Below are 24,025 nucleotides of genomic sequence, written 5' to 3' on the forward strand. Positions count from 1 at the left end.
CATTCTAGGAGAATGAGATGATTGTTTACACATGAAGTTAAAAGGAAGCCCTCTGAGAAGACACCTTCCCTGACATACAGGCAATGACATCTTTTGGACAGCTGCAGAGGAACCCATTTCCAGTCTAGATTTCTTTTTTAATTTAGGGAAATCGCTTTTAAAGCGTAATATGCTTACTGATCAAAATTGAAAACTTCCAAAGCCAATTTAAATTTTGTTTTGGATATCTGCAGTGGGATTCTAGTAAACATAATGATCCTAGTAAACATAATTCTGCATGAGAACAGTGATGTTAGCTCTGTAGTTTAATATAATCTTTTAATTCCATGAATTTGTTAAAAAGCTAGTTATTCAAAGCTTTATTCATTTTACAGAACAGCCCAACTTAGTGTGAAGCTGAAGTTACCTCAGCTGAATAGCTGCTATGCTTATTTATGACTTAGCTTGACATTTACTACCTGTCTTCAAACAAGCAATTTATGATACTGAAAGGAAGTCTCCTGAGAAATCATGAGGAAGTGGAGAAAACATTACACTTCCAGCTCGTGAATGTAATCCACTGACTTTCTCACTTACACATCAGAGAGAGAAACCCAGAGCTTGAGTAAAATCAAAGTGACTTTTTCAATCTTGAAGGAAAAAAAAACTGCCCCATTCCACCTGTCCCAAAATGTTTCGATACAAAAATCAAAACCCTGTGGACTGCTTTTTGTTTATTTGTACTGCTTCTCTGTATTAGTAAACAGTTCCAGTAGTTCACTTAAAAAATGAGTAACTATCTGCATGGAAGTGATTGATTGTTAACCCTCTATCTTCTCTTGGAAAATGGAACTCTTTTTTTTCCTGCTATTTGGGAACATGAATAAAAGTACTAGAAAGGGGCTTACCTGCCTTAAAGCATAAATAGATAAGAGAAAAGCAAAATGGTGTCTTTTTCTTAGATGTTACTAACAGGGCTCATTTTGGATCCAGTATCTTGCTGTAATTGTGAAAATAATCATGAAAACATCCATATTTATTGTATTTATTGATAAAATAAGTTTACTGTACAGTACACAATTCTAGCCATGAAGTCTTTTCAAGCTATCAGCATTACAAAAATAACAGGTTTGCAATGAAAAATAGTCACTCCACACCATGTGAAGGCTCTTTAAAATCCTAAAGTGATCAGGTCAGGGGAATGGAAGAGGAGACGTATCAAACGTGAAAACTAGGAGTAGATAAATTAAGTCATATTTCTTAAATTACAAAAATAAACACTAATCAAGCATTATTTCATAATAGAGCAACCTTAAAGAACTGCCACAGAATAACAACCCTTTTCTGCTATATGCTCTGGAGATTGTATTTGAAAGACAAGCCAGAATGTCAGCCATGAAACTGCATTCAGTGTAAAATGGATGTAAGTGCCCTTGATACAAGTCAATGGCTGAAAAGACATGTATAGAAAAAAATAACTGAAACCAAACCTTCTTCCACGTTTGCAACAACAAAACACACTCCATTGAAACACGTTGCTTCTACTAAGTCACCAGCTTGCAAGCTACAGCAGAAATGCAAAATCTAAATCATATAAACATTGGCAAAATTTTATAGATAACAGCTGACAAATGTATTTTGAGCTTGAGATAAAATGTTCTGAAAAACCCCCACCTCCCCCAGGATGTTTAGCAAGTTTGGAAAGAGCTAAAACTTTTCTTCATGCACATGAATGTCCCCCATATATTCTTAAACTTAGAAACAAGCTAAGATGCTCAGGAAGGAGAAGGCGTTTCTCCAGTTACAAGAAATGCTGTACAATGTTAGAGAGCTTGATTTATTTGTCCGTTCTGAGCTCTCCTTATAACTGCACTTCCTGGCATATGTATTAGCTAATTGAAAACTGGCATTTATTCTCTGCTTGATGCTTTTTCCCACCACTCCACTTGTTTCTCTTAAGCACTATGGGAAGGTATTTGACAATACCAGAAGAAAAATATTAGGCTCCCTATAAATTACTTCACTGGGAACTGAAAGTTCAGTCTTAGACCTTTCGGTGCATTTATCTTGAGACAAGTTGTATTTAAAACTGACACATTTGAAAGTGCTTAATTTCTTCTGCATTGTTGCAACTAAAAATGGAATTTGATTAAATAAAGAGTTCAACTCGTTTTGCTAGGTGAGTTATTAAACAGACAAAATACTCAACTGTGGTTGCTGTTTGTAGCTCTTCAATTTCTGTGGTTGAAAGCTTTCACTATGCTTCGAGTCTGTGTTCCAAGTAAAGAATACATTAGCATGTTGGACAAAAAATCATGATACACATCAATATTAGAAGTGTTCTTGGTGCTTCAAACAAGAATCCAACATAAGCTGTGCCTTGACCTAGAAGTGCCAGTTCATTTTTACTTCTAACGATATTTTAGGATTAAAAGTGAGAAGTTTATTTGTCAATGTGTAATATATTGAAAGTTCCTAGTGAAAACAGATCTTGAATATTTAGTCCTTACGAAAAAAAGAGGGGTGGGAACAGTAATTATTGATTGCAGACTGCCAAGTCTGCCATAGAGCTCCTTCCTTCTTCCCCAACTATCTTTGTTTGGCTATGGTTTGGGTGCTTTCAGATTGCCATTTCCCAGTTTGGACAGGCAATCCAAGAAGTAAATGGGACTACTGTGGGACTTGTCTAGTAGATGGGACTTCTCTCTCTACATATAGAGAACTGAGCTTGGTTTTCTCTCTCATAAAGTAAATAGTTAAGCCAGAATTATACTGCTTGTGTTCCAGAAAGCAAAAAAGTAAGAACAGTTCTTTTCATATTTTGAAAATAGAATTAAGTATACATATCTTAAAAAATCTTTTTTTTAATTTAAGAAAAAAATACTGAACAAAGGCAAAAGCATTGCTTATGTTTAAACAACTGGCCTTATACTTGAATGGGATACCCTGTGGCTAAATAACAGAAATGTTTAAGTTTTATGATGCCTATTCACCCTTTCCATTTAATAGGCTTGTTGCAAAATTCCAAATTTCAGAAAATTTAAAAGGAAAAATGTGATATGGTTTGTGCACAAAGCATACTCAGTTATGCTGTGATGAGACTTTAAATTTTGTCTTTATTGTATAGTAGGTGCATTGAAGTTTTGTATGAGCAGTAATTTATATAAATTATGTGAAATCATGTCTTTTATTTGCAAAATAACTTCATATAAAAATAATTCCTAATTTGGTAAGTGCATTAATCCATTTCCTACTGAAGTTAGATCTATGGCAATTAATCTGTCATTAAGGTTTTTATAGAATACCCATTTGAATGTATTTCACATGGTAAAAAAGCCACTAAACTGAAGTTCAAGATGCATTAGCTTGCTGGTGCCCTATTCAGTAACAAGTGCTTGACAAGTGACCCCTGATATTCCATTTGTAAAGTGTGCAATTAAAGCTTGACTTCCATAGTCTTTAGCTTTTCCTCAGGCTCAAATCACTGCTTGTTACTAATCCTGAAAGAGATGTACTCTCTGACGCATCTTCTTTCTTGAGGTTCAGGAATGATTCTCTAGTTATCTGAAGAATTTCTCTCAAGCCTTTGTTTTCTTGCTATAACCAGAGGAAAAAAAGACATTTTAGAACTCCAAAAAGAAGGAAGTCAGGATAGCTACATTAATAATCTCCCTTTCCCTCTGGTCCAAATGTGTATAAGGATTAAAACATCAACTTGTAGGTAGTGTCATGTTACCTTCTAAAACTAAGAACAGTAGGTCTCTGACTCTTATGTATGCTCTCTTGAACAGGCATTAAACGTCAAATTAAAGCTCAAACCACACAATGTAAGAAAAGGGTAATCAAATGCAAATGTTGCATTTCCAAAAAAAGCCTACTTTCCATGAACTGTTCCATAATAAACTCTTATTAGCAATTAGTCAAAATGCAATAGCACTGACCCTGCAATGATAAGAAACCCTGAACTCTTTCAAAAGCATGAGATTTTAGCATGAGGTTTTATATATTATGTAAGACAAATTAAAAATAAGATCTTAAAAATCATGGGTGTGTGCATATCTACTTGCAGCCTAGTTTCTTATTAGGATGAAGTTGTATTTACACTCAGTCTTAAAAAGAAAGATTAAGTCGGTATGTAAAAGTCAGTATATAAATCACTCTTTCCAGTGATGGAATGGTACATAGTGCACCCAACAAGGAAGGGTAATGCAACAAAATAGCAGTGTGACTGAGTGATACAGTAACTCAAAATAATGGTGATAATGTTTACTCCCTTGCTCTAAGGGATGAGTTTCAGTTATACTCAGAACAATAGGGCCAAAAATATTTTACAAAAAACAGACTATACTGAAAATTCAGCGTACAAAGCAACATCTGTTTCACATGCAAGATTACTATAGAGCTACAAAAAGAAAGGAGCCCTTTACTGAACAATCTAGACTTTAAAAGTGATTTTTATAATTGGTAGCAACACTGCAAATAATTAAATACTGCACCCAGTTCCCTGCTTATTAATAATGTGTAACTTGGTTCTATATTGTCTTATAAGAAAGCAGCCAAGAAAAGCCAAGGAAGAAATGATACGATTTTCTAATCTTCCTGAGTATTAATCCGATGACCAGAGCAAGAGAAACAAATCCCAGAAGTTACTGATTTAGGCAGATAATTCTAATGGAGCTACCAGAAGAATACAGAAAGTTATTTGCTTAGAAGTTTTGGAAAGATGGCACCATAGTGAAGGCTAGCCTAATGTTAGGTATGGCTCCCCCAAAGCTTTGATACATGTATTGAACAAATTCTTATGCCTAACCTAATTATCTGAATCAGTCAAGTATTTGCATAAAACTGTCTTTTTTCTGGCCTCTAATAGTGGCAGCAAGTATATGAGAGACTATACTCAAGCCCCAAAATACTGAAAGACTGTCCAAGACTTGTGTACAGATAGAACTGTTCTACCTGTGTACAGATAGAACTGTAGGGTCAGAACGAAATGTGTGATTTAGAGATCTGGAATACATATTAAAGCTTGTGTGAACATATGAGGTAGCAGTAGCCTGCTCCCCCAACTCTCAAAATAAGCAACAGTTTCCCCGTATCGAGGGCTGTACCCTGAATTCTTTGAGGTGTGATAGTCATCTCTTAAGTATTTAATATGGGGGGGAGGTGGGGGGAAGGAGAAATCATTATTGTGCCAGTGCTGTTTTGATTTCATACTTACTTCAAGCTGAATGATACGTTCCTGCTCTTTACAGCCATGCTTTTCATCAATATCAATGGCTTTTCTCATTACTGCTGCCATTTCTGTAATTTGGTCCACATGCACTTGTAGTTCCTAAGCCATATAAAATGACAGTTTTAGTAATCTATTTACTGCATTATTAAAAATAAGCAAAGCATTAAATGTGCTTTTAACTGCTCTGACACGTAATAAAAATGTGAACACAGACCTAGATTTGTGAAAGAAGTTCTAACTCCGCAGCATGAAGTGCCACTGCTGTCCTGTTCATTTAAATAAATCTGGTCTGACACCCAGTTCCCTCTTAAGAAGAATTTTATAAAAGAAAATATGCTTAAATGACTATGCCCTTGGCAGCTTCTATGCCTTTGAGATGGCTGCGAGTTAGCCATGCGCTTGCTCTGGCAAGAACCTCTGGTGTTGCAGGAGATATGTATCATTGTGGATATGCAGAAAGACCAACTTCACCTAACAACAGCAGCATATGTGACATTCCTTCCCCCTATGTGAAAGCCGATCCCAAGCCTGGTTCAGCCAGTACCAGCCTGTGGGTAGGCATTTTTCTCTTAAAAAGAGCAGGCAAAGTAGTCATCCTTATTACTACATCGTATATTAGGAAATTCAGATCTGTCCTTAGCTCTTATCTAAGGTACTTCTGCTCAAATCCAATTTCAGCTGATCTGGGATCTGGACTCCAGAGGTCCATGTCCTTGCTGAACTGTAAGAAATGGGCTTGTATCCTGACTGACATCTTTGTGTCTGTGAATTAACACTGGCAGGGCACTTTCCCATTGTAAAAAAAAAAAAAAAAAAAAAAAAAAATGCTGCATCTTACTCGGAGTCATGAAGTAGAGGAAAAAAGTACAATAGTTCTGTTTGCTCATCTTGTTCCACTCCAGATGGATGTTGATGATGATAGGAGCCATTAACACAGGCATAACAGCCGTTGCAAGTAACTTAAATTTTAGATAATCTTCCCTGTTTGCAGATAATTGATATCTTACCTACTGACTTTGACTTGGGTGATGTTTTATTTTCTCACTGGCCAACATACCAACAGGAAATGCTTAAAGGGTCCCTACTTATTTCTCCTGTGGATCTAGATAAAGAGCCTATGCCATTCACTGCTGTTCAGTTAAGCTAAATATTGTAATGCTGTTTCCAGAAACCTGATTTTCATTCCTTTCCTCTTCTTGTTTCTTATTCTAAATCTACTAACAGACTAGCCTTTTCATGTCTGGTCTGACCTTTGGACAAAATTCACAACAGTTACTAACTAGTATCAGGAAAGTAGGACTGAAACTGCTGTGTATACTTAAAAACAGGATGGATTAAAAAGTTAAATCCCACCTTTAAATTATAAATTTGACTGGCGGTCCATACAGCAAGCAGATGATCAGCTTGCCCTAGAACTATCAGAAACAACTAAACTATAAAAAAAAAAAAACAAAAAACCTTTATTGGAATCTTAAACTGTCTGACCAAAGCAAGCATACTTCATTAAAAATGAACATCAGCCCCTTCCATCCTTCTCTGCTGTTCCAGCTGCCAAAGCTGTGGTTTAGCTGTTTATTCAGTGTTCACTTGCAGCACGGGTGTGAGGAGAAGTGAAGGAACTTGCTGTAGATCTTTATTTTCTTCTCAATTTCCAGTGAGGGTGAATGTATAGAACATTTTTTCAACAAAAGTTGCTTTTCAATATATTTTTTTTAAGAATAAGTTTGGGTTGAAAGGAAGCTGCAGTCAGTAGTAAAAGAATGAGCTGGCAAGGACACATCCTGGAGAAGGATTAGGAAGGAGTTAGTGGCTTTTACATACGCTGCTGTCCTCCCTGCTTCCCCTTTGGCTAGCTGATGTGGCCTCTCAATCAGTATGAGCTAGAGCCTGTTTCAAGGTCACTAACGGGAGACCAAATGCTAACACAAAACTGTAAAGCTCTCCTCTGGAAGCCAAATGTGTACAAGTTAGATGCTGTAGAGCAAACAATGCAATGAAGGAGTTTCTTTATGAACATAGCTTCAAACATCTATGAACATTTTTATCTCCTTTTTTATTTGGCATACGTTAGTCTTTCTCTTCAGAGAAAACACACACACAATTCCAGTCCTCATTTCAGTTGAGCAAATTCAAACAGCACAGTTAGTGCAGGGTCTTTACTAGTGACACAAACTTCTCATGCACATAAGACTGCTAAAAATTATTTTTCTGTTTAAAGGAGGTGCTTGTTGATCTGCAGAAATTAGTGAGTTAAATAATATTTTGCAAGTAGGTACTGAAGTTAATAGTTGCCACTTGAGAGAATAGTGTTTACTGGTAACACTGAAATTCATTCCTTAGGTATTATGGATATTTTAGTTAACAGGAGAAGCAGCATTTAAAGACTGCTTCGAGATTGTTCAATCTTACTGAATGAGAAGACTGATTAGAAGCATAAGTAATGAAATTCCAGAAATCCCAAGTGTCAGGAAAGAGTAATAAATCCTCTGTATCAGGCATTGTTGTGGGGTCAGATTTAACCAAAATGTTGAAGCATAAATCTCCTACTTAAATGTATATATATTTATTTATATATACACACATATACACATGTGTTTTTTACTCCCAAGCTTATAATCCATAAAAAAATGTTTCTAAATGAATTTCTAAGTCCATTTCAGGACTGATATTTTACCTTCTTGTCTAAGTACCGAAGTCGCTCCTGATGCTATAAATTATATCTCTCTGTATATACCAAGGTAACTTCTTCTGAAAAGGATACCTACTTTTTTTTTTTAGGGGCTTATGTTAAAGATACAGTTCTCATCCGGTAAATTCTTTCACAATAATTTAAGTAGTCCTATTGATTTCGGTGGAGCTAACTACATGGATATGCTTCTATAAACAGATGAGGAAAAGATCAAAATCCTAAACTGTTCTCACAGCCTTTCAGACTTAGTTTGTTGAGGTTAAAGATAATCAAACATTTAGAACTACCATTTGTCTATGCAGGTATAGTGCTGATGATTATATTTAAAATGTAAACCTTTGCTAAAAAGCTTCAGTTTAGATCTATTAGTGATCTAGAATCACAAATTTTCCTGACAAAATATATAGAAAGCCTAAACTATATATTAATTTAAAAATAATGTAATTAATAAGTAAAAAATTAATAAAAGCTCTTTTGAGTCTTGGAGTTTTAATTTGTTAGATATTTAGCAGGAAAAAATGTGAAAATTGAGTTTTAAAAACATACCCACCCCCATTCTCTCCAGTAAGCATAGGTTTACTAATTATTTGTTGGAGTCACAAGCCTAAGTTAAATACAGTCTAAAAATCTCAATATTACTGAGATCTATGGGTATCTGGAACTGTAACAGAGCGGTTGACTTAAAGACCTAAGCAAAACATAAGTACGTTAAGTAGATACACTAATGAAGTGCTACCTGATAAAAGCTTAAATAAATCAGCAGCTGGTAAGGCTGACCTACTAGACTGATCAAGTTTCCTTTTTGTATTTCCTGGCCTGGCCTGTAAAAGTTAGAACGTGTTAGTACAATGATATAAAAACTGAGGCAACATAACCTTTGAATTGATCCATTACAAAAAAAAAAAAAAAAGCCCAGTAAAGTTATTACCTTGGAATGTTGCTCTTTTAACTTCATTATTATACTTGGATCATCCTTTTTGCTTGCCATAAGCAACCTAAACATCTGTTCTCTGTATTTGCTCATTATGAGTTCCAAAGCAGACTGATGTTCTTCAAGAGACGTGCGTAGTTCTACCAATGGAATTTTAAAATTCAATTAGTTTAACAGAGGAGTGAAACAAAATGCGAAAGTACTTCAGCCTGAGAAAACAAACTGACTGTCCTGTCCTGTCCCATCACCTCTCCTTCCACCATAAAACCTCCATAGTCTCTGCAAACTTCTTCAGTGGTGACTGCCCAGGAAAATTCTTGTTCAGGCAGAAACAGAGTCTCATTGGTTGATTTGACTTCAGTCCCTTTAGCTGACATAAACCATCCTGAGGGTAGCTGAGGAGTTTTACCATAGAGGCTAGAATCAGCACTGTACATTAGTTGGAAAGAAGTTTACAGATCTGTTTTAATCTGCAGCTTGATAAAATACAAGTTTAAAAAATGCCCATGTTCAAAATATACTAAGTCTGGCTTAGATTAAAAGTACTAAACAGTTCAGGGCTACCTCAGTTAAAATTTTCCAAAGCAGAACTTCCCATGAAGCAAACTCAAAGACAACAAGAAAAACAGAAAAAAGTGCTTTGAGGCCAATTTTTTTTTTTTTTTGTGCTTCACAAAAGGACAAATAATTCCTGAGATAAGACAAGGTTCATACAAATTGAGATCATTGACTTGAGATCATTGCACAATATTTTAGAGTGCCCATGGAATTCCAGGAAGAATGGTATGTTCCTAGTGTATGGAATTCCAGAAGGAATTATACTACTGTACTTATACCTTAAGTTTTCCTGACAGCTCCTATTTTTTTTTTTATTTTTTTTAAGCAATGGGAACACGTTTCCATATAGATACTAACATTGTAGAAACTGTATTTATATCTCCTTACTTATACTGAACATTAGATAAGGACTGAAACGATTGCTTTCCACAATTGTTTTTTTTAATCCTGGTCCCAGTGGTGGGGCATCTGGACTCCATATTTGATTATATTATGATCAGTTAAACTGACAAGTTGAACTTAAAATATTTCTTCTATTAAAAAAAATTTTGGGGACTTGATCAATGATGAAAGTCTCACTGATTAGACAGGTGCAGGCTCAAACTTGAATAGGATAGCATATTAGTCTTACCTTTATTCTCCTGTTGCAATTCCCTAATCTGTCTGTTTTCTTGTTGGATGCCCATCACTAATGTAGACCGAGGACGATGTCTTGCTACTTCATTGAGCTCCTGAATTTCCTCTTGGTACTAGTTATTAAAAAAAAGTCAGCAAGTCACCAAGAACCAGTTCTAAAATGTCAAAGTCTGTAACCAACAAAATAAATGCTTGTTTTTAATTAATTATATAAAACAGACAAAACCACATCTGGCAGTACTGCCAATGTACTTACTGCCCTTTAGAAACACGTGCGTTAAAACAAATTAGATACCTCGGAGCTGTGTAATGGGCATGATTTAAACTTCAGTTAGTGCAGGTCAAGTTCACCATCAGGTCATTAGAACTGATACACAGGTGGTAAAGAAAAACCATGAGGTCCTGACCTCTGCAGCTTCCCAATTCCCTAAAGCATGTGTATGAGTACAAGTCACATGGACCTAAATGAACGAATCCTGACTCTCAGCAAGTGGGTAGATTTAATACTCACTCCTAAGTTACGAAGCCTCTGCATGACTAGTTTTACATGGATAAAGCATATAGAATCAGATTCTTGCAATGATTTTGGACAGAAGGGACCTTACTTTATTATTTTACAGGCTTATTAACATGGATTGAAATTGAAATGACAGGCTGAACTTCCAAGTGGAAAGACAGCAGACACCTTTATGTTTTTCGCAAAGCTCTCTAGTGAAAGTCACACTCAACCTAATGATACCTTGGACGGCTTAACATCAGAATAGAAATAATAACAAATAAGCCCAAAAGGCTGACTTAAAAGAAAAGGAGGCAGTGCAAAGATAAAGCATTCTGAACAGAAGGACCTATGACAGGCCTCTGTATGATTAAATCTACATGTTTGAATCAATAAAAACAGCAGTATTTCACAGAAGAGCACAACACGAGGCACCACACAATGGTTTGTAGGATACTAACTCCATTGCTACCAGTGCTCTTCACATAAACACTAGTTTTCAATATTTAAGCTAGAGTAGCAGGCAAAACTTCTTTGCAGGATCAAACTAAATTTATAAACAATCTATTTTTCGATCACAGTCACACCCACAACGGGAATACTTAGTATGGTATTAAAGGAATAACAAATTACAATACTGATTCTGTATTGCACAGTAGCACACAAAAATGTCTTAAGTGATGTGTTTCCGAGTTGTTTTTTAATGGAGTAAACAAAGGTGAAAAACAAACCTGTTTCATTGCTTCAACCCTCTTGTTAAGAGCTGTAGTCTGTTCGATAAGAGCTTCTGCGGCGTTGTCATGTTCCCTTAGCCGTTCTACCAGTGCTTTCGCATCTGCTAAGGCTTTCTCAATTGTGCAACTCATTTCTAAAGGTTAGAAATGGATTATTTTCACACTATTGCCTGTTTTAGAGAGAACTGCTGTGTGAGATTTTTTTTTTTCTAAGTTTGAAGCAGCTGAATACAACCTTCCCCTCTTCCTCAAACAGCCACAACTGACATTTTAGACCTATGTTGTCTTCAAGGACTAGGAAAAATTCATATACCTTAAAAATACTGTCTGCTTTTCCTGCTTTTTAATTGCTGTTCAGACCATGGATTACAGCTAGGAAATGAAAGTAAATTGTGTGTCATGAGGGGAGTACTTGATATTCTCGAAGTATTTGATATTTGAGAAGCATAGATCCAACACAAAAGAGAATGCCAAAGGACTACAGTAGGCTTGAATACTTTGATGAATTAAGTCAGCAGAGAAAGGGAAGAGCTAAAACTGACAGAGTAGAGAAAATTACTTTGGGAAAATTCCAACACCCAAAGGCTTGTGTTTTCTTCATGTATAAAAATGAACACAAGCATCATTGCATGGAATGAAATTGTAAAATATGTTGTTTTCAACAGGATAGAGCAAGAGAGCAACTTGGCCAAGAGAATGAACCGACGGCATAGTTAAAATACCAGCCTTCTAACTGCAGTAACTGTTAGCAGAAACTACCTAAACTTGCAAAATGCTTACACATGCTAGCATTTTCAAAGAACTGGCCTTTACACTCATTTTCTTGGACTTATTCTTGATAGATTAAGTGTCAAGACTGGGACGCTTCATTCTTCAAGTTTTTGTTTTAATAAATCTTGTGTGTTTTCTACTGAAAACAAAATCTATTTCAACTCCTTGAACCGTTCTTCAGCAATAAGACACCAATGATAGAGACTTATTAAGACACATGCCTTATTAATGTAAGGCTTGATATTTGTTTCAGGAAATTTTCTGTGAGAATCTATTTCTTAGCTGGGACATTTGCTGAAGGAGAGATTTTTGCAAGCATAAAATGTCAGTGAACCACTGAGATACAGGAAAAAAAAAAACTCGCTTCAGATTGATTTTCTGACTTTCTTAGGCACCTTCACAAATCATAGCCTAGGATCTTTAGCCAAATTGAAAGAAATCTTCTCGTTTTCCCCAAATGACCTTTTCCCACTGTCCAGGTAAGTAGCAGAAAAAAGGATATTTCAAACACAGGAAATTTCACCATTACCCTCAAAGATTTACAAGCACATCAAGAACATCCCATCTGCACGCATTGAGATGTGGGGGGAAACCAATGTCCTCTCTGAAGAGCCTGTGTGCACCCCTGACCTTTCTTCAAGGCCTAACCTCCCCAAATATTTTAATTTGGTAATTTCGTTAATTGTTCCCTCTGCTCTGAGGAGCATATGTAGCAGAAAAGCATTTTGTTTACTTTTGCTGTGCAGAAGGTTCTTTTCAGGACCCTCCCATCACAGAAAGGTTGAATCTTGCTTCCTGACAGAGAAGCTTGAGTAAGCAAGCTTCATGTATGCATGGTGCACAACCATTTTAAACTTTTTTCTGCGAATTGTGTGTTATCAAAAGCATCAGCATTTGGCACATACAGATTTCCTATAAACATTCATAATGTGAATTCCTTCCTATTTATCAACTCTCGTTTTCATTTTAACTTCCATATTTATGTATTTGAGGTATCAAGTCCTTCAGTAGACTAGTATGTTATCACAGGTAGTTAATTTATTCACTGGGGTTTGGCAGTTGGAGCTCTTTTTCATATCATGTAGAAAAGAATAATATTGCATTGTTTTTAAGGATCTGCTTTGCTTGCGCCTCATTTCTCCTTCAATTTTGGTCTCATGTTCTTGCTGGTCTACAAAGTCCTACACACAAAACATGACCTTCCATGATAGCTGACTAAACTGTTACAGACATTGATTTAATCAGATCCATATTACAAGAGAATTTGAAGGGCAGTCTTTAACACTATTCACAGGCCACAAATTCTCCAGCCATCACAAATAAAGCCTCTCAGGCCTCTCCGTGAGCTGGGAACACATTTTGCATTCAGACTACAATGCAGTTGACACCTCCGATAATTTGCATCGCTACCATTTTTTAAACACAGTATGTGTTCATCCTTCTTTGCACTTTGTCATGAGACAAAAAGAAACTCCCTTCTTGCAAAGCCACTGCCGTTCCTTCTCTCAGCAGATGAGTCGGGGCACATGCGTGTGGAACGGGGCCGCACAAATTGGGCAGCAACTACCTGCCCTCACAGCGCTGACACTGCAGCGGGCCTCAAGCTACATCCTGTTTTCGTGCAGGATGCATGCCTCAGGAAGGAGGCTCATTATTTGCATCATTGTAATCACAGCCCCAAACGTTGGCTAGGGTTCCTCTAGGTGAGAAACCGGCCCTGACCCGTGGCATTTAAAATTCTCTCCTCTTACTCACTGGCTGCTTATTACCAGGCAGAAAAGTTGCCTTGTCCTAAAAGATATCTCGATACATGAGTTAACCTGAACGTTTAGAAATTAAATACCAATGAATCAAAGACATTTGACGCAGGGCAGTTCCCGTGCATCCCTCTGCTCGCCGGCAGGCTGCCTGTGGTGGTGACACTCGGTGCCCCCTGGGCTGCCCCCGGCAGGGCTGTGGGGCTGCAGACAGGTCTGCAGGTGACCGATATGGCCCGGCCCAGCCAGCAGGCAGCGAGAAGCACGGCCCAGCCGCCACGACGGGCCCACTCCCCGTCACTTCCTGCCCTTCGCTAATTGCTTTCCTTACCTAATTGGGCAGCGCGCTAACGAACCTAAAACAAAGACTCCTGCCCAGCCCAGCCTCCCCTTGGCTTTGCGTCCAAACCCACCTCAGGACGGCCTCCCCGCCCCGATGGGTTTACAGCAGTCGGGACTATCGCGACGTCAGCCGCCTGTCACGACACGACAGGCACACGAATGCTGACAGAAGTTCCCCCCCTACCCCCACGAACCCCTCCCCATCTGCCTGCCTCCCCCGGCACCCTGCACGCTGCCTCCCGCCCCACCCCGCCCCGCTCACTCATGGCCAGCGGCTCCAGCAGCGCCCGGGGGCAGGTGGCAAGTCCCCGCTGCCCGTCCCGCTCTCAAATGGCGGCGGGCGGCTGCGGGGCGGCGCCGCGCCGTGACGGGGACGCGGACGGGGCCTCGCCCCCCACCTCTCGCGAGAACTCCGCCTGCCGTCTCCTCTCCTCGGCTCTCTACTGGCTGCGGGGCGGGAGCCCGACCCCTTTCCCGTGCCCCCTCCCGGCCCCCCGCGCGGCGGGCAGTTGCGAGGCGGCGCGGGAAGCGGCCGCCGGCCGGGCCATGGGGGCAGCGTGACCCCGGCGGGGTGCCGGGGTCCGCGGGGCGGGAGGAGGCTAGGGGGAGGGAGGGGAGAGGCGCTCCCCCTGCCAGCGCTGGGGGAGCCGCTGCGCCAGCGGCGTAAGTGGCCGCGCGGGGGTCCCGCGTCCTCAGGGGTGGGCGGAGCGGGGGGGGCTGCGGCCGCTTCTCCCACCCCCGCGGGCGCCGGGCGCGGAGGCCGGAGCCGGGCCCCGAGCTTCCCGCCGAGCCGGCGGCGGAGGAAGCGAGCGGAGCCGGGGCATGGAGGCCGCCTGGCCGGAGGCGCCCGGCCCCCGGTAGGGCGCCCCGCGGGGCCCATCCCGCCTCCCCGGAGCGGGCCCGCGGTAGGGCCCGGGCGCGGCGAGGAGGAAGAGGAGGAGGAGGAGGAAGAGGCGGCCCGGGACCCGCGCAGCAGAGGAGGAGCCGGCCCAAGTAAGGCGGGTCACGGAGGCGCTCGAAGCACGGCGGGGTGGTCCGAGGGGGGGCTCCCGGGCGCTGGGCAGGCACGGAGCACCCGGGAGTCTTCCCCGGGAGGCTGCGCTGAGGCCTTCCCAGGGGTTCCCCCAGTGGTGGCAGGGGGTAGGGAAGCCCGGTGTGTGGGTGTGAAAAGGGCAGCCTTGGGGAGGTGTCAGGCTTCCTAGGTGGGAAGGATACGGGGGGTTCTCCTGCGAGATGAGAAGCGCTTCTGGTACAGTTCTGTCAGTGAGAGATCGAAGTATGGGTGTCCGTTTAAAAATGGCAGGATGGATCTAGAAAAGTGAAGGGTGAAGATTAACTCAAAGTCTTGACGCTTATGCTGCTTTGAGGCCTGTGGGGATTTTACCCTGCTGGGCAGCTGAACTCAGCCATAACCATTCCCTTGTTAGCGTAGCAACCACATAACCACCAAGTGATTATATGAAGGTGCTTTATTCAGCGCTGGAAGCCGGGGCAGGTGCCCAAATCTGGCTTCAAGTCCCGTTACTTCCCAGCCATTATTTATACATCCAACATTACGTAAGGCATACATATTCATTACAGGTTGCAACATCAGCCTCGCATTCCATTCTAATTAGCTCCCCTCCCCTTTGCACATGCGTGGCGCACTCTGGTGGTCGTCCAGGTGGTCGTCCAGATGAAGTAAGGAGTCTTCCTCTCCGCTAAACTTTTCACCTTTATCACTCGACACATGCTCCCTCCGCTCCTTGGTTCTGCTTCAACTCATTTCAGCATTTCCAGGCCCTTATCCAAGGTCAGGTTGTACCTGTTCCCTCCCAGGGTTCCCCTTCAACGATTCCTTTAAATGTTCAGTGTACTCCCTAAGTTTCCAGTGTACATAGATTAATTGATAATGTAAGTACATTTGGCAATGCTTAATTATACTGTATGTCCCATCACCTAAGAGACATTAGTAAAACATCCATTCGATTCTCCCCGACACTAACATTTCCCCCCTTTGAAAATACTTCACTCATACCAAGAGCAAGTATTTTCATTACTATTAGGTTGAATCAGGTTAGTAGAGGTTAGTGAGTATAACTTGATATAGAGATTAGTAAGTATAATCTTAACGCATCTTCGTTAGTCTACTATCTTATTGATTCCTCTATGCCTGCTTGTTAACGCTAGTACTATAGGATGGGGGTGGAGTAAGTGGGATAGGGTGTTCTGGGTGATTCCCAGTAACCTACTAACCTCCTTAACCACATTGGCAATGAAATGTGGTCCCCTGTCTGAAGAAATACCCAATGGTACACCAAATCTAGGGATTATTTCCTGTAGTAACCATTTTACCGTTTCCTTTGCTTGGTTGGTGCGACAGGGAAGGGCCTCCGGCCATCCTGAAAAAGTATCAACCCCTACCAATAGGTATTTATAACCTCTTGCTTTAGGCAGTTCTACGAAGTCTATTTGCCAGTAATCTCCAGGCTCTATCCCAGCTCTAGTTCTTCCCATCTCAGCATGTTTCCTTGCTACCGGATTATTCTTTAAGCAAAGCTCACATTTTGACATTACTGACTTTGCCATTGTTAACATGTGTACCGAGATGACACCTCGTTTCAAATAGGTCACCATTGCTCCTGCACCCCAGTGACATTCATTATGTTTTATTTGTAAGATTTCTCACATTACTATAGGAGGCACTATAAGTTGTCCTGTCGCAGTCACATACCAGCCGTCAGGATTCTTCTGGGCCTTCATCAAATTTGCAAGTCTCTCATCTTCTGCTGAATACTTTGGGTCTTTAGGTAATTTAAAACAAGAGAGGCCTACCTTTGATGGAATTAGAGCTATTACTTTCCATACTTCACGCGCAACCTTTCGGGCTGTCAAATCTGCCAGTCTGTTACCTTCTGCAATCTCTGATGCCCCTCCTTGATGGGCTTTACAATGCATTATGGCCACCTGTTGGGGTTTCTGTACAGCTGTTATTAATTTCAATATTTCTTCCTGGTATTTTATATTAGTCCCTTGTGAGGATAGCATTCCCCTTTCTTTCCATAATGCCCCATGTACATGAACTACCCCGAATGCATATTTTGAATCTGTCCAAATATTCACGTTCTTACCCTCGCTTAGTTCCAGGGCTCGTGTCAGGGCGACTATTTCTGCTCGTTGGGCTGAAGTCCCCGGAGGTAGGGAATTTGCCTCAATCACTACCTTTGATGTAGTTACCGCGTATCCTGCATAACGAGTCCCATTTTCCACAAAGCTGCTTCCATCCGTGAAAAGTTCCCAATCCGGTCTCCCCAGAGGCTGATCCTTTAAGTCTGTTCTGCTGGCATAGGTATGTTCGATGATCTCCACGCAATCATGACTGAGGTCTCCTTCCTCCGTAGTTGTTCCTAGAAACACTGCTGGGTTCAATAAGTTAGTAGTTCTTAAGATTACATCATCTTGCTCAGTTAGTATAGCTTGATATTTCATCATTCGGCTGGGCGATAGCCAATGGCCCCCCTTTTGCTCCAATACCGTAGTCACCATATGTGGCACGAACACCTCAATTCGTTTCCCTAATGTGAGCTTCCTGGCTTCCTGTATTAAAAGGACTGTGGCTGCCACGGCCCTTAAACACGAGGGCCATCCAGCGCTTACCGCATCCAATTGTTTAGAAAAATACCCCACAGGTCTTTTCCAGCTCCCAAGTCGCTGGGTCAGTACTCCTAATGCCAATCGTTGTCTCTCATGCACAAACAGCTGGAAATCCTTTGATAAGTCCGGCAAGCCCAAGGCAGGCGCCTTTATCAGGGCTTCTTTTAATTTCTTAAAGGCCTCTTGTTGTGGCTTTCCCCAGGTAAATGTACAGGCCTTTTGGGTTTCATAGAGGGGCTTTGCTATGAGTCCATAGTCCATTACCCACAGTCTACACCACCCGGCCATACCTAGGAAAGCCCGTAGTTCGTGCAAATTTCGCGGCTCGGGGATTTCACAAATAGCTTGTATTCAGTTAACTCCCAATTTTCTTTGTCCTTGAGAAATTTCACATCCCAAATAAATTACTGTTGTGCACGCGATTTGTGCCTTTTGTTTAGAAACCTTGTACCCATTTAGTCCCAATTGATTCAAAATATCAATAGTTACCTGAATACATTCTGACTCCCCTTCGGTAGCTATTAATATATCGTCCACATATTGTAACAGCAGGTATCGATCCTTTGGTACCTGAATCTGTCCTTGGTTAATCCAATCTTCTATTTCTTTAGCTAGTTGACTGCCGAAGAGGGTCGGGCTATTCTTGAATCCTTGAGGCAACCTTGTCCAGGTTAGTTGCATCTTTCGTCCGTTCCGTGGATTTTCCCATTCAAAAGCAAAAAGTTTTCTACTATCCTTGTCAATGGGTATGCAGAAGAAGGCATCTTTTAAATCAATTACCGTAAACCACTTATATTTCTCTTTTACAGATGTTAACAATGTATAAGGATTAGCCACCACTGGGTGAATATCTTTTGTTATTTCGTTTATTGCCCTAAGGTCCTGCACTAGCCTGTATTCCCCATTAGGTTTCTTTACTGGGAAAATTGGGGTATTATATTCAGATTTGCATTCCTCCAGAATGTGGTAGCTAAGAAATTTGTCTATAATCTTTACTATTCCTAGCCTAGCTTCTGGCTTCAATGGGTACTGTTTAATCCGTACCGGTCGTGCCCCTTCCTTAAGTTCAATTTTTACTGGCTGGGCTACTTTTGATTTTCCAGGCACATCCGTTTCCCAAACTGCAGGCATTACTGCATTTTCTACCTCTTTTGGGATATGAGGAACAGCCTTCTCTTTAATCATTAATATTTGTCCCACTTTTGATTCCGGGATTCTCATAATCAATTCTCCATCTTCAAACATTATGGTAGCGTTTAGTTTAGTTAGCAAATCCTGTCCCAAAAGCGGAATAGGGCATTCTGGTACGTATAAAAATTCATGCGTAATTTCTTTGCCTCCAAACCGTAAATCAAGGGGTTGTAAGAACGGCTGTATTTCCTCCTTCCCGGTGGCACCTACAATAGTAGTTTTCCTTTCCCCTATCTTACCACTTAATCTATTGAGCACTGAATATGTGGCCCCTGTATCAATTAAAAATTTTACTTCCTTATTTCCTATTTGAATTTTTACCAAGGGCTCTTTAGTTTCTGCTACCGGATCTCCTAGTCAGCTACTGTACTCCCCCAGAACCATCGCCCTAGCTGCTTCTTGGTTTCGGAACGAATTTCCCCCACCAACGATCAGCTGTCCACGGAGAGGGCACTCGTTTTTCCAATGACCCTCCTCCTTACAATGGGCACATTGGTTAAGACCCAGCCGGTTTCCCCCTGAGCTCGGGTAGCCTCTCCCTGTTCCTCTACCTCAACCGTTAATATTTCCTCTTCCCCTGCCCCTTAATCCTGCATGTTCTCTCCCTTGAATTACTGCTAATAAATTCTGTTGTTGCCTTTTTGTCGTTTCCTGTTCTCTGTTATTATACACTTTCCAGGCTATTTCCAACAGCCTATCCAAAATTTCTCAAATCTGCACCTTCCAACTTTTGCAATTTCTTCCTAATATCCTCTTGGGCTTGTCCCAGGAAAATGAGTGCTAATTGAGCTTTAGCTTGCTCAGTCTCTACGTCTAAATCTGTATATTTCTTAGCAGTTTCTTTCAATCTCTCTAAAAAGGCGGAAGGTGATTCCGCTTTTTCTTGCCTGACATTATACAATTTTGACCAATTTATGGTCCGGGGCATGGCATTCTGTACCCCGACTTGTACCCAATCTTGATATCTCTTCAGCCTCCTTATTCCATCCCCTGTGTTATAATCCCATTGGGGATCCTCGGTGGGGAAGTTTTGATCTAGATTTCCAAGCACTAATCCATTTCGTATATCTTCTCGGGCTCTCTCTCTGGCTGCCCGCAATACCATGTCTTTTTCTGTCGAGTCCATCAAAGTATCCAGGATCACCTGGAGATCATCCCGATCGGGATTTTGGGTTTTAATTATCATTTTCATTACCCTAGCTACTTTATCTGGGTTTTCCCTGTAGGTGCCGGCTGCTTGTTTCCATATCATTAAATCCCCAGCTGAAAAAGGCACCTTAACATATACCGGTCCTTCTGTCCCCACTCCTTGCCTGAGGGGAGCGATTATTTTCCCTCCCTGTTCATTTATAGTTTCTCCTGCCCTTCGCTGTTGCCGGGTCCTATGTGACACAGGGGAGGCTAAAGTCGGGGATTCTCCATCACTACTGCTATCTTCCTTTTCTCTTTTCCCTCCCTGTCCTGGCTCTTCCGGCGGAGCCGACGGCGCAACTTCCAAATCAATATTTCCATTATTCATTTCCCCATAATACTTATTATTCTCTATTGCCTGATGCTGTATACAGCGTCCCTCCTTAGTACATGCACAACAACGTTCCTCAGTTGAAACTTCAAGCACCATTATTCCACAAGCATGCTGCCATTCAGGCTTTCGGCGCAAATAAAAGAATAATTCCACATACGGCAGTTCATCATATTTTCCTTCCCGCTTGCAAAATAGCATCAATTGTAAAATTGTATTATATTGCAATGTTCCATTCTCAGGCCAAGTTTCTTGGTCCTCTAGTTTATACTGTGGCCACCAAATATTACAATAATCAATCAGCTTTCCTTTCCGCATTTCTTGACCAAAACCTCCCTCTTTCCAGTGTGCTAGCAAACACCCCAGCGGGGATGTCCGCGGGATAGGTACATCTTTTCCCAGAATTCCTTTGATCTTTTTCATTTTGAGCTTATGATACAAACCCAAAAGCTGCCGGAGCAGCAGCACACTCTCCCAAAGGCTGCCGGAGCAGCAGCACACTCTCCCAAAGGCTGCCGGAGCAGCAGCACGCTCTCCCAAAGGCTGCCGGAGCAGCAGCACGCTCTCCCAGAAGCTGCCGGAGCAGCAGCGTGCCTTCCCAGAAGCTGCCGGAGCAGCAGCGTGCCTTCCCAGAAGCTGCCGGAGCAGCAGCACGCTTTCCCAAAAGCTGCCGGAGCAGCAGCGTGCTTACTACATACCAATAATACCAGGTGCTGACCCTTCAGCACAAACCAATACAATTACCAATACCAAACCACCAATGCCGAACCTGCAGAGCTTTCGCTCTGTCTAACGGACGATGCCTAGGCTTACCCCGGGAGCTCCCTGCCCAACCGAGCGTGGCTTTCGCCGTGTCTGACCGGCAGGCTTTCCCAACCAAATTGGTACCGAATACCCAAAGTTGAAAGCACCTTTGCTTACCGCTCCAGTGGTACGTCGTGAGCAGCGGAGGTTGGTCGTGGTCGACTGCTCCCTGAGAATCCCTCAGTGCCGGCTGGAGCGAAACCAAGACACGATCCGCCTCAGCAGTGCCCACGCCGTCCCATCTGGGTCGCCAAAATGTTAGCGTAGCAACCACATAACCACCAAGTGATTATATGAAGGTGCTTTATTCAGTGCTGGAAGCCGGGGCAGGTGCCCAAATCTGGCTTCAAGTCCCGTTACTTCCCAGCCATTATTTATACATCCAACATTACGTAAGGCATACATATTCATTACAGGTTGCAACATCAGCCTCGCATTCCATTCTAATTAGCTCCCCTCCCCTTTGCACATGCGTGGCGCACTCTGGTGGTCGTCCAGGTGGTCGTCCAGATGAAGTAAGGAGTCTTCCTCTCCGCTAAACTTTTCACCTTTCTCACTCGACACATGCTCCCTCCGCTCCTTGGTTCTGCTTCAACTCATTTCAGCATTTCCAGGCCCTTATCCAAGGTCAGGTTGTACCTGTTCCCTCCCAGGGTTCCCCTTCAACGATTCCTTTAAATGTTCAGTGTACTCCCTAAGTTTCCAGTGTACATAGATTAATTGATAATGTAAGTACATTTGGCAATGCTTAATTATACTGTATGTCCCATCACCTAAGAGACATTAGTAAAACATCCATTCGATTCTCCCCAACACTAACACCCTCACTCACCTTCTGTAGAAGAAGCAGAGAAGAAAGTATGCTGGAAAGAAAAGAAAAATAACCTCATAGGTTATGATAAGTATGATTTAATTAAAGGGAAAAGGAAGGGGGGAAAAAACAAGCAAAGGCATCATGGAAGCATAAAGAGAGAGAAAAGCAATTACTCTCTACTTACCATCAACAAGCAATGTTCAGCCACATCCCAGGCAGCAGGGCCTCAGAGGCATAGCAGTTGTCTGGGAGGACAGATGTTTTCATAAGGAGAGCATCCCCCCCCCCCCCCCCCCCTTTCCCCTTCCCCATCTTTTATTGCTGAGTGTGACACTACACGGTATGGAATATCCCTTTGGTTGGTTTAGGTCAGCTGCCCTGGTGATGTTGCTTCCTCACTTTTTGCCCACCCCCAGCCTGCTGGCTCTGGGGTTGTTAGAGGGAGTCCTGATGCTGTGCTGGCGCTGTTCAGCAGCAGACACAGCGCTGGTGTGATACCAGTGCTGTTCTAGCTACACGTGCAGGGCACAGCACTGTATGGGCTGCTGCAGGGAAAGTTAACTCCATCCCAGCCAGACCCAGTACAGTAGCCTAGTCATAAATGATTTTGTTCCTGTTGTTTCTTCTAGCAAGAAAACTTTAAGTAACAAGGTCTGTACGTCTACATGTTGCTTAAATGTTTCTTTTAATTAGAGAAGGGAGGAGGGTAATACAGTGTATTATTATTATTGCCTCCTCAGCTATACACATTCATGTACCCTATTTTTTTTCCTCCTGAGGGAAAAAAATAGTTTCTTACAGTTAGAAAACTAGTCTACCAAGTATATGGACTAATAAGACCGAAGGGGAGACTTTTGTCTCCATGTAAATAGAGCCTTAAAATAGGCATTTTCATAGCAACTTTTAAAGCTCAACAAATAGTGTTAGAGTAGCCAATGTATACAATGTATGATCTAAATACTTTGAGGGGTAACCTCTTTAAAACTGAGTGTTGTAGAAAGATGCTTCTATGTAAGCTATATAAACTGTACAGTAATCTTGTGATTTTTTTTGTCCTGTACATTTTTTTCTAATTGTAATATCTGTTTGCTTTAGGAAGAAAATGAAAATCTTCTCTGAGTCTCATAAAACTGTTTTTGTTGTGGATCACTGCCCATATATGGCAGAATCCTGTAGACAGCATGTTGAATTTGATATGTTAGTAAAGAATCGGACCCAAGGAATTATACCTCTAGCACCCATATCAAAATCACTATGGACCTGTTCAGTGGAATCATCCATGGAGTACTGTAGAATAATGTATGATATTTTTCCCTTCAAAAAGCTGGTAAGTCTTTGCAGAAATACAGCATTTGATACTTCATTGTTTAAGGAGTGTTTTCCCATTTTGATGAAGCCTTCTGATACCATTAGCTGTTGCTAGAAGTTTAAATATAATTTGTTGTATAAAATATCTTTGTGTTGTTAATAGAGCTTATAGCTTTTAAAATTGATTTGAGTCCCATTACATGTTTATTTTGGGGACCTTGATTGTCTTAATGTTCTCTGCAAAACATGAGGAGAGGTGCGTTAAGGTAATGCAGATTTATTGTGTTCTTGTGATCTGTAAACTTACAAAAGCTTGAGTGATGTCTTGCTGCATATCACACCCTGGCTGTAAACGTACTTGGTAGCACTTCTTAAAGTTTTCAGTACTAACTTCAAAGGAATGCTGGCCAGTAGAAGGGGTAGGATATCTCTCAAACTGCTAGCTTGAAAAAGTGAGAGAGCTTCCTGGTATGCATCTCTTCTTCAGAAGCATCAATCTCTGGTGGTTCTGTAACATTGTATCATAAACCGAGGTAACTAACCCCTGGTTCCTGAAGTCAGTAGATCTTTGTGTTGAGTAAACTGTTGTGCAAACCATTGTATCCTTAGACTGGATGCTGTTTTTAA

At 41.4% G+C, this 24,025-nt stretch overlaps 2 protein-coding genes across 4 annotated transcripts in view; one reads left to right on the forward strand and one right to left on the reverse strand.

Annotated features, from left to right (window-relative positions):
- Window positions 1–1,010: 1,010 nt before the first annotated feature.
- FGFR1OP2 (FGFR1 oncogene partner 2) lies at window positions 1,011–14,843 on the reverse strand. The gene is made up of 6 exons (XM_083839757.1): window positions 14,389–14,843; window positions 11,254–11,390; window positions 10,022–10,139; window positions 8,830–8,972; window positions 5,198–5,311; window positions 1,011–3,576 (listed from the first exon to the last, which is right to left on the reverse strand). Exons 1-6 carry the CDS (start codon window positions 14,390–14,392, stop codon window positions 3,439–3,441), a joined length of 654 nt encoding a protein of 217 aa, XP_083695883.1. The 5' UTR covers window positions 14,393–14,843; the 3' UTR covers window positions 1,011–3,438.
- A 27-nt stretch (window positions 14,844–14,870) lies between these two features.
- Window positions 14,871–24,025, forward strand: part of INTS13 (integrator complex subunit 13) — a 30,879-nt gene continuing 21,724 nt past the window's right edge. Inside the window, exons 1-3 of one of the 3 annotated variants that reach the window (XM_083839168.1) lie at window positions 15,043–15,119; window positions 18,371–18,429; window positions 23,186–23,417. In XM_083839168.1, the coding sequence (XP_083695294.1) occupies window positions 23,193–23,417 (225 nt within the window). In that variant the 5' untranslated portion in view covers window positions 15,043–15,119; window positions 18,371–18,429; window positions 23,186–23,192. Of the gene's footprint in view, window positions 15,120–18,370; window positions 18,430–23,185; window positions 23,418–24,025 lie in introns of all 3 variants that reach the window. The other 2 variants (XM_083839170.1, XM_083839169.1) reach the window with 2 other exon arrangements.

Source organism: Anser anser (assembly GCF_964211835.1).
Source record: "Anser anser genome assembly, chromosome: 1".
In the NCBI taxonomy this organism is placed as follows: Eukaryota; Metazoa; Chordata; class Aves; order Anseriformes; family Anatidae; genus Anser; species Anser anser.

What these genes read in the sequence shown, in the direction of transcription:
- FGFR1OP2 (XM_083839757.1), bottom strand. An exon ending in TAAAAGAGCAACATTCCAAG is followed by an intron (nt 5,312 to 8,829) that starts GTAATAACTTTA and finishes TATATGGCTTAG; the next exon opens with GAACTACAAGTGCATGTGGA. An exon ending in AACGTATCATTCAGCTTGAA is followed by an intron (nt 3,577 to 5,197) that starts GTAAGTATGAAA and finishes CTCTGGTTATAG; the next exon opens with CAAGAAAACAAAGGCTTGAG.